The sequence below is a fragment of the Balaenoptera acutorostrata genome, chromosome 12, assembly GCF_949987535.1.
Source record: "Balaenoptera acutorostrata chromosome 12, mBalAcu1.1, whole genome shotgun sequence".
NCBI classification, from domain to species: Eukaryota; Metazoa; Chordata; class Mammalia; order Artiodactyla; family Balaenopteridae; genus Balaenoptera; species Balaenoptera acutorostrata.
The window spans coordinates 32,857,439-32,870,303 of NC_080075.1; the positions used below are offsets into that span (position 1 = coordinate 32,857,439).

Below are 12,865 nucleotides of genomic sequence, written 5' to 3' on the forward strand. Positions count from 1 at the left end.
TACACCAAATGACAGCGTGGCTGTATTAACATAGAAATGAGAAAAAGCAAAGGATGGTGCATCATGCTGTTACTGTACGAATGCCTCCTTGGAGAATGGGTGTGTGTATATGTACACACGTAGGGGAAGTCAGGAAGCTTATATCCACCACATTGTTAATCATTTTTAACTCTAGATGGTTAGACAACTGGTGACCTTAACTTTTCTCCTTTTCGCTTTTCAATACAATTAACATGTATTATTTTTGAAAAATGTTTTAAAGAAAAACACAGCTTAAGAATCAGAATAAGGGGCAATTGTTTACAGTGTTTATTAAGAATGCATTTTCTCTACCTAGTTAAACGTTAATAAGGAAGCTGTGTGATCTTGGTTACGTTCTAGAACCTACAGAAATTTGGCTTGAAAAAATACCCCCCACCTCCGGCCCCCAACCCGCTTGCTTAGAAAGGCTAACTGAGCCTAGATGTTTTTTTCTTTTAACTCTTAAAGCACCGTGCATCTGTATAGTTGGTAAGAGGATATGGCTAGTTTTGTAACAGTTATAGACTAGCAGTTTCTATTCATCTATAGTTAATAACTTTGATTTAGAACTTCAGAAGCATCTGGAAGAATCTTTTCATTTCCTTGATCCTTGTATCATTTTATCCTTTCTTTTGCTCCTGTTTAGGTTCTATCATAATGAATGGATCCAGTGTGGCGAATACATCACCCAATATAAAATCCAAAGAGGACCAGGGGTTAAATGGTCATGATGAGAAGGAAAACCCATTTGCAGAGTACATGTGGATGGAGAATGAAGAGGATTTCAACAGACAGGTAAAGAAGTGGAAGGCTAATGAGATGTATAATTCAACAGCTATAGTATTTTACCGTCAGTCTGTTACAAGAGAAATGGGTTCATTGGCTTTAGAACAACTTGAAAATATGTAGAAGCCTGGTCGGGGCTGACCAAGAAGCAACTTCAGCTGCTGAGACCAGATTGAAGATACCTTGGAGGACGATACTGAAATATTTCTTCCATGCTAATTAAAAGAGGATCGAATACCATGGTGTTTTGGTGTAGACTTCTGGGAAACAGCAGCTGTGTGCAGACAGGCCAGCTTGGCATGCCCCACATAGGAACTCAGAGACTGGCAGAATGCAAGTCTGAGATAGAGAGTGTATTAGGTGGGGAAGGCTAGACTGCTTCCACAAAGATCCAGCAATAATTCATTGTCTTATATGTCTGTGGCATTAACAGCCCAAGGTAAGCATTCCAGGTAGACAGGTGACTCTGCAACTGCACGGTGCCCTCCATGATGTTGCTCTGCCGCGCCCAGGGCATTTTATCAGATGCAGGATAGCTGGAAGTCAAGCCACAAGGAAAGGCAGAGCGTCAAATGTCAAGGCAAAGATCTCTTTTTAACCAAGTGATGCCAAAATGCTCACATCCCTTCTGGGGACATTACATGATTAATAGTTACATGGCCATATCCAGCATGAGAGACAGGAAATGTGATTTTAACTGAACAGCCTGGTGCTTTGGGGAGAAGGAAACAAGTTTAGGGGGGCAGCCAGGAGTTACCACCCCATGTGGCCCATTGTGGTATGATCTGTGTGAATAGTACATAGGCCATGCTTCCTGTTACACCCCTGGGCCCAGGTAACCATTTTCGTGGGTTGTGCCTGTGAATAAGGGTAGATTTAATACCAGGGAGCATGTTGTTACGCTCTTGGGGAGAGGAAGGGCACATCTTGAGCAGTCAGGTTAAATCTTGTAGCTTGGAAATATTTTCTCGTTATTTTAAGTACTTGATATTTAAAAAAAGAAAAGTGTGGCTAATTGTAATGTTGAAATAATATGTTTAAGTCTTGCTACCAGTGACTTTTCCTTTGAATTCATGAGGTTAACTATATTGGCTGGCTTGGGTGATTATTTTTGCTTGACCAGCCCTCTGGTGGTGGCTCAAGTGAACTGTGAATCTGTCACCAGGCTTCCTGCAGGAAAGTGATGGCCAAACAAGAAGCGGGAAGCCTGTTAAAATCACACTTAACCTCCAGAGTGAAGCATACTCTTTCTTAAGAGTTAACAGTGTCTGCAAAAAAGTGTAAAATATCCTAGCTATATATTGCTTTAGATTAAGACAGTCTTTAAGAAACATGCAGTTGGGGACTTCCCTGGTGGCGCAGTGTTTACTAATCCACCTTCCAGTGCAGGGGACACAGGTTTGAGCCCCGGTCTGGGAAGATCCCTCATGCTGCAGAGCAACTAAGGCCGTGTGCCACAACTACTGAACCTGCGCTCTAGAGCCCGTGAGCCACAACTACTGAGCCCGCATGCCACAACTACTGAAGCCCGCGTACCTAGAGTCCATACTCCGCAACAAGAGCCACTGCAATGAGAAGCCCGCACTTCACAATGAAGAGTAGCCCCGCTCACCTCAACTAGAGAATGCCCGTGTGCAGCAACGAAGACCCAACGCAGCCAAAAATAAAAATATATATATTAATTAATTAATTAATTAAAAAAAAGAAATATGCAGTTGTGTAAATACTCATATTACTTCTTCTTGTTTTGAAAGAATACTGCGTTGATGACATCATTTTCTACTGGTATGCAAAAAAGTGTTCTTTATATCTTTCTAAGTTTATGAAAGTCATGTAGGGGCCTCATTACCGGAAAAGTGGGCCAGAAGCTGGGAGTTGGTTTTGATTTAATCTCCACTATCCAGGTAGTGGTCTAGTTACATAGTTCCTGTACCCTTTTCATAGCTGAAAGATGGGAAATTTAGGAAGAATCGCTTCTCAACAAGATTGAGAAAAGAATTTCAAGCTTTAAAATGATTTTCTGTAAGTGCCATATGAGTGGAAAATATCTGTATCACATATTAGAAGATCTGTGAATACCTGGAATTTCTGCTATTTTGACTATTTCCTCAGCCTTATTTTTGATGGAATTTGGTTGAAAAATTAAAAGTTATATTTTCTCTAGCCTGTCATTAGAAGCATCATAATTCTTAGTAGATCTCATACAAGATCATTCTTTTTCTTTTAATTAATTAATTTATTTATATTTATTTTTGGCTGCGTTGGGTCTTCGTTGCTGTGTGTGTGCTATCTCTAGTTGTGGCGAGCGGGGGCTACTCTTCGTTGTGATGTGCGGGCTTCTCACTGTGGTGGCTTCTCTTGTTGCGGAGCACAGGCTCTAGGCGCGCGGGCTTCAGTAATGGTGGCCCACAGGCTTAGTAGTTGTGGCTCACGGGCTTAGTTGCTCCGTGGCATGTGGGATCTTCCCGGACCAGGACTCAAACCCGTGACCCCTGAATTGGCAGGTGGATTCTTTTTTTTTTTTTTTTTAATTTATTTATTTATGGCTGTGTTGGGTCTTCGTTTCTGTGCGAGAGCTTTCTCTAGTTGTGGCAAAGCGGGGGCCACTCTTCATCGCGGTGCGCGCGCCACGCCTCTCACTATCGCGGCCTCTCTTGTTGCGGAGCACAGGCTCCAGACGCGCAGGCTCAGTAATTGTGGCTCACGGGCCCAGTTGCTCCAAGGCACGTGGGATCTTCCGAGACCAGGGCTCGAACCCGTGTCCCCTGCATTGGCAGGCAGATTCTCAACCACTGCGCCACCAGGGAAGCCCATTGCTTCTGCTTTATGTTTTAGTTTTTTGGCCGCAAGGCATGTGGGATCTTAGCTCCCTGACCAGGGATCGAACCTGCACCCCCTGCATTGGAAGGCGAAGTCTTAACCACTGGACTGCCAGGGAAGTCCCGGCAGGTGGATTCTTAACCACTGCGCCACCAGGGAAGTCCACAAGATCATTCTTAACTGCAGAGTAACAACCTCTGAAAGAAAGAGGTAGAGAAAAAACTGGAAGGTGTGAGCCCCACTGGGGCAGTACGTCTGAGCTCTTCCCCTTTGCTTGCTAGGTGGAAGAGGAGCTGCAGGAGCAAGAATTCTTGGACCGCTGCTTCCAGGAGATGCTGGATGAGGAAGACCAGGACTGGTTTATTCCATCGCGAGACCTGCCTCAGGCCGTGGGACAGTTGCAACAACAGTTAAATGGACTGTCAGTCAGTGATGGTCATGATTCTGAAGATATTTTGGTAAGAGCATATGTAGTTCCACATGTGACATAGTGAAAAGAATATAGGATTTAGAGTCACAGACTCTTTTTTGGCCCTACAACCTTGGGCAAGCTGTGGAGCCCTCTGAGCCGCTGATTCTTCACTCATCACCTGGGCATTAATAAGGGGGTGCGTTGAAGATGCATTGCACCTCTTAAAGCACTGTGCAAACGTCATGGTTGCAGCATCACCAACTTCATTTTCTCCCATGGGCTTTTCAAAGCAGAACTGGGATTAAGGATAAAAATTTGAACATGGAAGAGGTTTGGTTTCAAATTATCACTTGCTGCTGTCCTTTTCTTTTACAATCCCACAAATCTGTATTTATAATTTTGAATGATGCTGTTATAAAAATTGCCTGTTCACTTTGGAAGGAATATACTCCTAAGAGACCATCTTCCACTTATAATTAGAAGCCCAGATAAATAAATTCCTTGCATTCCATGTTGACCTAATGTCAGAATTCTGTAAGTGATATTGTTCTCACACAACTCACTTTCTGAATGATTGTGCCCTGCAGTTTGATGAGATTTTAGATATTCACAAGAGAGTAGATAACCAGAGAGTACAGAAAGATGAGAAAAAAAAAAAAAATAGGGATTGTGGTAACCAAACTAGTTTGATGGAGTACTCTGATTTTCATCAAGTTGAGGTACTAATAAATAGAAAAATTATTTTTGGAGTCAAATTTAAATGAAATTTAAATGAAAGCATCATGAAGGGAACAGGAGTCTAAAGCAGGAAGGAGAAAATGAGGTCAGCAGGGCTTAGTACATCAGAACATTGAGAGCAGCCCAGCAAGGAACAACTCAACAACAGCTTGAGTTGCAAGGAGTTCTATTTTTTCTCTCCTTGAGGCTGAGAGGAAGGTACTGGTAATGACGGAAGCAAGGAGAAAATACGTTTTAAAGTGCAGCTTGCCTTGGGATTTATTATCTCTTGGTTCTTATTTCAGAGCAAAAGTAACCTGAACCCGGATGCCAAGGAATTTATTCCAGGAGTGAAGTACTGAGCTGACAGAAAGCTTTGAGGAGAACTTGTACGTCCCCACATCTGGGGACAGCGCTGCACAAAAAAGGCGGAGCTGAAGAGGGGGGCGGGGCGGGCAAGGGGTGCACAGCGGGGAAAGGGGACAGTGGTTTAACTCGACACTGTGATTGGAGTAACTAATGTGCTCAGTCTTTCTCTACAAGGCTCTGAGTATTTCTCTTTTGTTCTACTGACTTTCATTTGGAGCAATTTCCTATTATTATTAGCTTTTTGATTTAGGGAAATTGCAATTCCCGCCCCCCCCCCACCCCGTCCTTCATCAGGAATGTTCTGCTGTATGTGTTTAAACAAAATAAGCTGACCAAGAAAATCTGGGTGTTTAAGAATGCCCTTCCCGCTCTGCTGTATACTTACCAAGGGCAATGAACACCTAGAGCACTACTTACTCAGTCTATTAAGCTGGATGGGAAGAGGGGCGAGAGGAAGAAGCAGGTGTTGTAAACCAGAATGCACAGCTCCCTGATCCCTGGGAGTTTCCTGTGATGAGCTGGGATTACCAGTGGCCTGCTGAGCCCATGTCTCCCTGCCTGAACCCCATTCAAGAAAACACAGGCTTAAAGTACTGGAAACCAATAGAAGCAACTATCATCAACCATCTGGTTGATGAAAGTTGTAAAGCAGAAGGAGAGGACTGGGCTGGTGATTGTCACCTGAGTCGCTCAGTTACTGTTGGCCTACTCTTAAGCCTCTGTTTACAGCTACCATCAGACTCAAAATTTACAAGGTAAAAGAGCACTAGAGTGGATTTGCCATTTCGTCTCATGGTGTCTAGTCCCCTGTCTCCTCTCCACCCCAACTCCACTCTGTTTTTAAGAAAAGATATTGTTACCAAAGGTGTATGAGAGGCATGTGGTGCTGGCCATCAGCATCAGCCTGGAGAAGTCATCCTTGAATCCTGTTAGTTATGTCTTAAATTTATTTCGACAATTTTTTTCCAGCCCCATGAGGACTTGGTCCACCTGGTACTTTACTTTCCTTAGAAAGGTTTATGCACTTTCACAACTCAATGTATTTTTCAGGACACTAGCAAGAAGCTCAGTTCACAATTTGGATGCTTCTTCCCACCTTACAGAATTATGCAGAAGAACTCCAAAAAAGCCTAGGAGAGTGACTCCCGTTTGACCCTGCGACTGTGTGACCCACCAGGACAGTTTCGGCAGTTGTAAAATTTTGCTGTTCCCACATACCCAGGTTTTTGAGTTTTCTAGGTTGGACTTCCTGGGTATGTTCCTTTCCTGCCCACAAGTCACAGGGGTTTTTGTTGTCATTGTTGATACTCATAAGGAACTAAACTTGGCCCAGGAGCTGCCTTTGTGTGCTAGAGAAGTCGGTGGGAGAGTCAGGTCTAAAAGAGAGCATGTCCAGTCCTGGCCGTTCTCCCAGGATGGGCAAGGACTTGCAGGGGCCTGAGAAGGACAGTGGCTTCTGTATGACTGCCACTGTCTTGTGTGATAGGCCTATCAGGAAAAGATCATGTAGCTTGAAATCAAGTCTGTGTAAATTCAGTATGTGGATGTGGGACAGAGGTTGGAAGGAAAGGACTAGGGTTTGGAAAATTTAAGAATTTCTCCTTTTTCTTATGAGGTCCCTTGTTGACTTTTTGAACAGCCACAGGTTAATGTCAGATTGAAAATATGAACCCACATCTTTTCCTTGTTTGAGTCTTTAGGATGGCATCATTTGAAAAATGCCCTTCCTTGTTAGGTCACATGTCATGGGAGAGTGGTTTAGGGAGCTCGTATTGTCAGATGTGCTCATGAATTCCCAAAGTCTCTACCTCGAGAGAATGGAACTCTTAACTCGTTTTCAGGGAGGGCTACGAATAAAGAAATGTCTCAATTCCAGCTTCAGCTTTCAGCTGGAATTGTTGCCTCTAATAAGGAGAGGACCTTGGAAGTGCAGAAATAGAGGTCTCTTTCTTCCAGGGCTGCTTTTCCTCCTTCAATCTGCATTAACTTGTCCAAGCTCAGACTTCTGAAGGCTGCTGGAAATGTGTTGGGATTGCAGAAAGAGCCTTTGTCTTGACCATGGTGTCTCCATCACAAAGAGCACCATGGATTCTTCTGTGGCTCCTGGTCTGGGAAGTCCTCCAGGGATCCAGATCGAGCCGTTTCTTCATCCTGAAGCAGGCTTGCCCTTCCGACACCAGGATAGGCTAAGGTATTTGGTGTAGTTCAAAGGGCTTGTTTTCCCATCTGCTGTGGGGTTTCATCTAGGATGTCAGCGTGGTTCCACAAGGCATATTTGGTCAGAACTAAGAAAGCTTCCTTCCAGCCAAGCAGTGGAACCTGCGGGCTGGCCATTCCGGTCCCACTCAGACACAGTGCGCTGACTCAGGATCAGGAAGCAGCTAGCAGTGCGACCCCCTACACAAATGTGTAGGTTTGTGCTTCCAGCGGTTCCTCTTGCAGCGTGACCTTTTTCTCCATCTATTCTATGTTGTGAGGTGGGAGCACAATTGTCACCCAGATCACAGGCCCAGCTATAGTCAGAGTTTGCCAAGTCCTTAACAGGAAATGCGTGTGGGTCTTATTGGATCTTCACTGGGGAAAGGCTGGGAACCTCTATCTCAGACTTTTCCTCATAGGAGAGGTTCTGGGTGCAAGCCAAACTAGACACCTTTACCTTTTAAGGATGAAGCTGGTATTATAAGTGATGATTTTGATATTGAATTTAAGCCACTACTCTAAGTTTTTTTAATTGGCAACTGGAAGTTTAAGTATAGAAACAGAATATGTATTTTCAACAATTGCCAATTCTGGCTGGTCCCAGTGTTTGTTAGTTTATTAGTGACTGATTTTGTGATTATTGGACTCTAAAACTCCAAAATGAAAATGATTTTATCTCTTGCTCTTCAAGGGGTAAAAAACAAAAGAAATGCCTTTTATTTTCTCCTGCCCTTTGAACTGCAGCAGGAAACTTGATAGATACAGCCTAGGCCTGAACACCTGCACCTTTGGGTCTTTGGAGCAGTTTCTGACTGCAGCAGTTGACTTTTGGGGATCACATAAGGTCAGACCCAAAAAGATTGCAAGGAAAAGGGCGGACCTTTGCAGCACCTTTAGTTTCCAAAGTCATAACAGCTGGGGTCTCTTTAATTAAGGTTACAATGCTAATTATAACTTTAAAATGTTTTTAGAGGTAATCAGCATTTTTCAAATTGTGTATTGCTATAATGTCAAAGTTCTGTCTTGATTTTGAAGATGCTGGGAAGTAAGGAGGTGAGTCAAACACTCTGACTTCAGAGTAGAAATTAATATATGTTGGGAAAGTTGTGTGAAGAAGTAGCCAAAGGAAACAGCTTGACTGGATCTTCTTGCATTGGTGCTGCTGCAAAGCCCATGTATAAACATCAGGAGCCCAGGAATCTACACTCCTGAGATGGGAGGGGGCAAGTGTTCTTCAATAAGGGTCCTGGCATCACGGGTTAAGAATGTTGCTTGGTTAGGTTATGTTGATGTATGGGTTCAGGCAGAGACCTGACAAATTTGACCAAGATTTGGAGACGTGCACCTTTTGGGAAAGACTGTGTATTCCTAGCCACTCTCCTCTGGGATAAATGTGGACCTCATTAGTTTGGGAAGTTGATGGAGAGAACAGGAGGATTGACTGGGATCTGGTGAGCATCAGGAACCTTGGTCTCCTCCTAGCTCTGCCCACGGTTACCCATGGGAATCGTTTCGCCTCGCAGAGATCATTAGTTCTCCTGGTCCCTGTGTAGTACACAGAGTACTTTTCTGCAGCCGGTGCTCTGCTGCCTTTTGAATTTCATCACAATTTTGTAAGGTTTTTTTTTTCCCCCCCTTTGTTTTTAATCTTCTGTCTTTATTTCTCCCATCTTGAATCTGCAATTAGTGACAAAGGACAGGGGAATAGGAGGCTGACCCAAGGAAACACTCAAGTTTCCTGCTTGTTACTTGGCCTCTGCCCTCACTGCCCAGCCCCCCACTGCTGTCCCCAGTCGAGATTTTAGGGGGGGTGGGGTCATACAAACAGGACAGCTGAGTACACTGATCTCTATGGGGCGTTAGCCAAGTGATTCACCACCCTACCCCCAGGGGACAGAAGAGAAATCTACAAAGGGACAGATGCACCATCTTTATTTTAAAAGAAAAAGCCCCTTTAGATTTTGTTACTAGGAGTCCCATTTGTGAGGTCTGCTGAGTTTTCTTCCCCAATCCTCCCTTCTTACTGGCTACCTTTTACTATTATAAATAGTAAAGAAACATTCTAGGCTATGTACTATAAGAGTACAATGTTTTCACGCTGTAACTCAACACTAATTGATAATCCTGTCCTGTTGATTGTGAGCCTTCAGAAATGTTTAATGCTTGACGGGTGGTTTGCGAGACAGGGACTTTTTTTTTTAAACAACTTTATTGAGGCATATTTTACATAACATAAAATTCACCCATTTCAAGTGTACAATTCAGTGATTCTAATAACTTTCCTGAGTGGCACAGCCATACAGTTCTCAGTTTTAGAACATTTTCATCCCCCTCAATAAGATCCTTCATGCCTATTTACATGATAATACCTGTTCCTAGCTCTAGGGAATCACTAATCTTTCTGTCGCTATAAATTTGCCTTTTCTGGACATCATCTCAATGAAATCACACAAAATGTGGTCTCTTGTATCTGGCTTTTTTCATTTACATATACTTTCGAGGTTCATCCATGGCATAACTTGTGTTAGTAGTTTGTTCCTTTTTTATTGCTAAATAATATTCCATCGATGGATATATATTTTGTCAGCAGGGGGTCTTTTAAACTTGGATTTCAACCTCCTGTGGTCTCAATGGACCCCTGAGACCATAGGGCTCCTGGCGGGGCTGCTGCGCATGTCAAAGGGACTTGCCTATCAGAACCAGCTTCGTCATCAGAAGCTCCGCGAGGAGCCTGAACTGCTGCAGAAATTTTTTATAATTTTGCAACTTCCTTTTTACATGAAACTTCTGTGCTGTCTACACATCGGGCTTCTGAAGCATCTGATGATTAGCTTAATAAGTTAATGAGAATGTGTTTGAGTGGACAAGAAAGTGAAACCATCAATACTGTGTTGAATGTTTTTTCCTCCCCGACAAAATGGAGGAATCTCTGAACTTGCTCAATAGCGTCGTCTCCATTACACAGCTGAACTTGTGTTAAAGATCGTGCTGCCTTTGTTAGACCGATTTGGAAGGAAAGAGGACAGTCAGCAGAGGCGGTCAGGAGGAGAAAGGGAGTGGCCTTTGCGGTACATCCCAGCGGGTCTGTGCACGGCCCACGCATCTGCTGTTGTGGACGGTGAAGCGCCGAGCGTGCCAGGGCAGCTTAGCACCTCCAGCAGGCCCAGGCCTGGACTTTGGACCTTTATCCCTATTTCTCAAGTGTTTTAAAAGCTGTTTTTGTTCCTTTTTTTTCCCCTAAATACACATCACATGGTAGTTATTAATACTTTGGGGGAGGGGCAGGGCTTTAAAATTGAAGAAAATACTTTTCATAAAAATATCAAAAATGGAAAAAAAGTTACTTTTTAAAAAATTTGCTATACAAACCAAATGGCAGCTGTTGAAAATCTCATTAAAATGAGAATAAAATGCATTTGCTGGCAGTGGTACCCTTTTTCCTACAGTTGGGTCATCATATCATATTACAAGGGGGCGTATATGTGGGGTGTGTTTGATTTTGTCTCAATATGGATCACAGTTTTAGTTGCGTGATTTTCCATTCTAAACAGTGTTACAAAGTAGTACAAGCATTGTCTTGGAAGTCACAGACCTGAGTGAATCCCACCTCCACCACTTTGTGCCTTTGGCCTGAACCTGTTTATTCGTAAAGGTGTGACACCTTCCTCCTGGGGCTATTGTGAAAATTAGACCAAATTTAATTTCAAAATACTTCCTGGCATATGATAGGCACTTAATACATGGTAGTGACAGTGGCAATAATGTGTGTGGCTTTGCTCAGAGGCGGTAACAGGAAATCCTTGGGTTTGAAGGGCAATTGGATAGCTGATATTTTCCTGTTCCTGGGCAAAACTGACTCATCTAGAAAACAAGTAAAGGGCTTCTGTATCTGCCTTTCAACTACTGAACAAGTTTGAGAACCTGCTAGGTACCAAGCATTGTCCTAGGTACCAGGGCTGCTGGAGTTAACAAGCAGACATCATCCTTGCTCTTGTGGAGGTTAGTTTAGTAACTCTTACTCGGTTTACACCTAGCTTGAATCTCCCAATGATTCTCTGAGGGGCTTTATTTTATGGTAAAAAGATCACGGGACCAGACCATAGCCAATGGGTTTTGTTTTGAGTGCTGTCTTTTCTTTGCCTCCTTCCTACAATCAGGTTTAAAAAAATCTGAGCTGACTTGCCTATTTACAGCTTTTTGAGATAGTTATGTCTATACAGGGCCTGAACTATTCACAGCCTTAAAGATGTGAATGGTGTATTCATTCATTTAAAATTTTCATTAAACTAAGTACATTAAAGAGAAGTGCAGATATTGTAAACAGTACAGTCCATAAATTTTTACCAACTTTCTGTTGGTATAAGGTGTAACGGTGTACTCATTTTTAATCCTTATACTGAAAATCCTTAGAGCACTCATCACAGGTAGAAGACATTCAGTGAACATTTGCTGGATGGATGGCGCAGGTGAGGCTGTGCTGTCCACGAGATCACACAGGTAGATTAAGGCAGTGCCGGCCTCTTCAAGTCCAGTTCTTGTTCCCAGCTCTCTTGTTTGGCTGTTATAAGCTGAGATGAGATGAATACATACATATTCAATGCCCTGGCAGTGCGGAATCCCATTAATTGCTCCTGATATCTTATTAGTGAAGGAGATTATAAGTTTAAAATTAAAGGGGGAGAATCTCATCAAAAATCACTTATGACCTTCTGCACTGCAACCTCTGTGTAACAGAGCCTAACTAACTGGAGAATAAGCTACCCCATCACATCTCCTTTGGCCAAAGGAAAAAGGAACACAAAGTGACCTTGTGCAGTTTAACACTGCCTTCATTTTTTCAACTAATATTTAGTGAATACTTATGAGCTGGCACTAGGAAGTCCATCAAGCTGTGCTCCTTGCTGTGCTCTAAGCCCTCCACTGTCCATCTGGAATAGCAGAGCCTGGGCAATGGTAAGGAAGTGATGGCTGTACCCTGAAGAACATAAATATGTCTTTTTTTTTTTTTTAAGTTGCCATTTAATGTTGCTTTTAACTTTTTTTTTAATTAATTAATTAATTTATTTATTTACAGCTGTGTTGGATCTTCGTTCCTGTGCAAGGGCTTTCTCTAGTTGCGGCAAGTGAGGGCCACTCTTTTTTTTTTTTTTTTTTTAAAGCGAGAGTAGGAACTCTCTTTTTTTTTTTAAATTTTATTTATTTAATTTATTTATGGCTGTGTTGGGTCTTCGTTTCTGTGCGAGGGCTTTCTCTAGTTGTGGCAAGTGGGGGCCACTCTTCATCGCGGTGCGCGGGCCTCTCACTGTCGCGGCCTCTCTTGTTGCGGAGCACAGGCTCCAGACGCGCAGGCTCAGTAATTGTGGCTCACGGGCCCAGTAGCTCCGCGGCACGTGGGATCTTCCCAGACCAGGGCCCGAACCCGCGTCCCCTGCATTGGCAGGCAGATTCTCAACCACTGCGCCACCAGGGAAGCCCGAGGGCCACTCTTAATCGCGGTGCGCGGGCCTCTCACCATCGCGGCCTCTCTTGTTGCGGAGCACA

The 12,865-nt window shown here is 43.4% G+C and overlaps 1 protein-coding gene across 2 annotated transcripts in view; it reads left to right on the forward strand.

Annotated features, from left to right (window-relative positions):
* PAIP2B (poly(A) binding protein interacting protein 2B) overlaps nucleotides 1-10,739 on the forward strand; it is a 48,377-nt gene extending 37,638 nt beyond the window's left edge. For both annotated transcript variants that reach the window (XM_007175536.2, XM_007175537.2), the window contains exons 2-4: nucleotides 668-816; nucleotides 3,909-4,085; nucleotides 5,062-10,739. In XM_007175536.2, coding sequence (XP_007175598.1) covers nucleotides 679-816; nucleotides 3,909-4,085; nucleotides 5,062-5,118 — 372 coding nt within the window. In that variant the 5' untranslated portion in view covers nucleotides 668-678 and the 3' untranslated portion in view covers nucleotides 5,119-10,739. The remainder of the gene's footprint in view (nucleotides 1-667; nucleotides 817-3,908; nucleotides 4,086-5,061) is intronic.
* The last annotated feature ends 2,126 nt before the right edge of the window (nucleotides 10,740-12,865 follow it).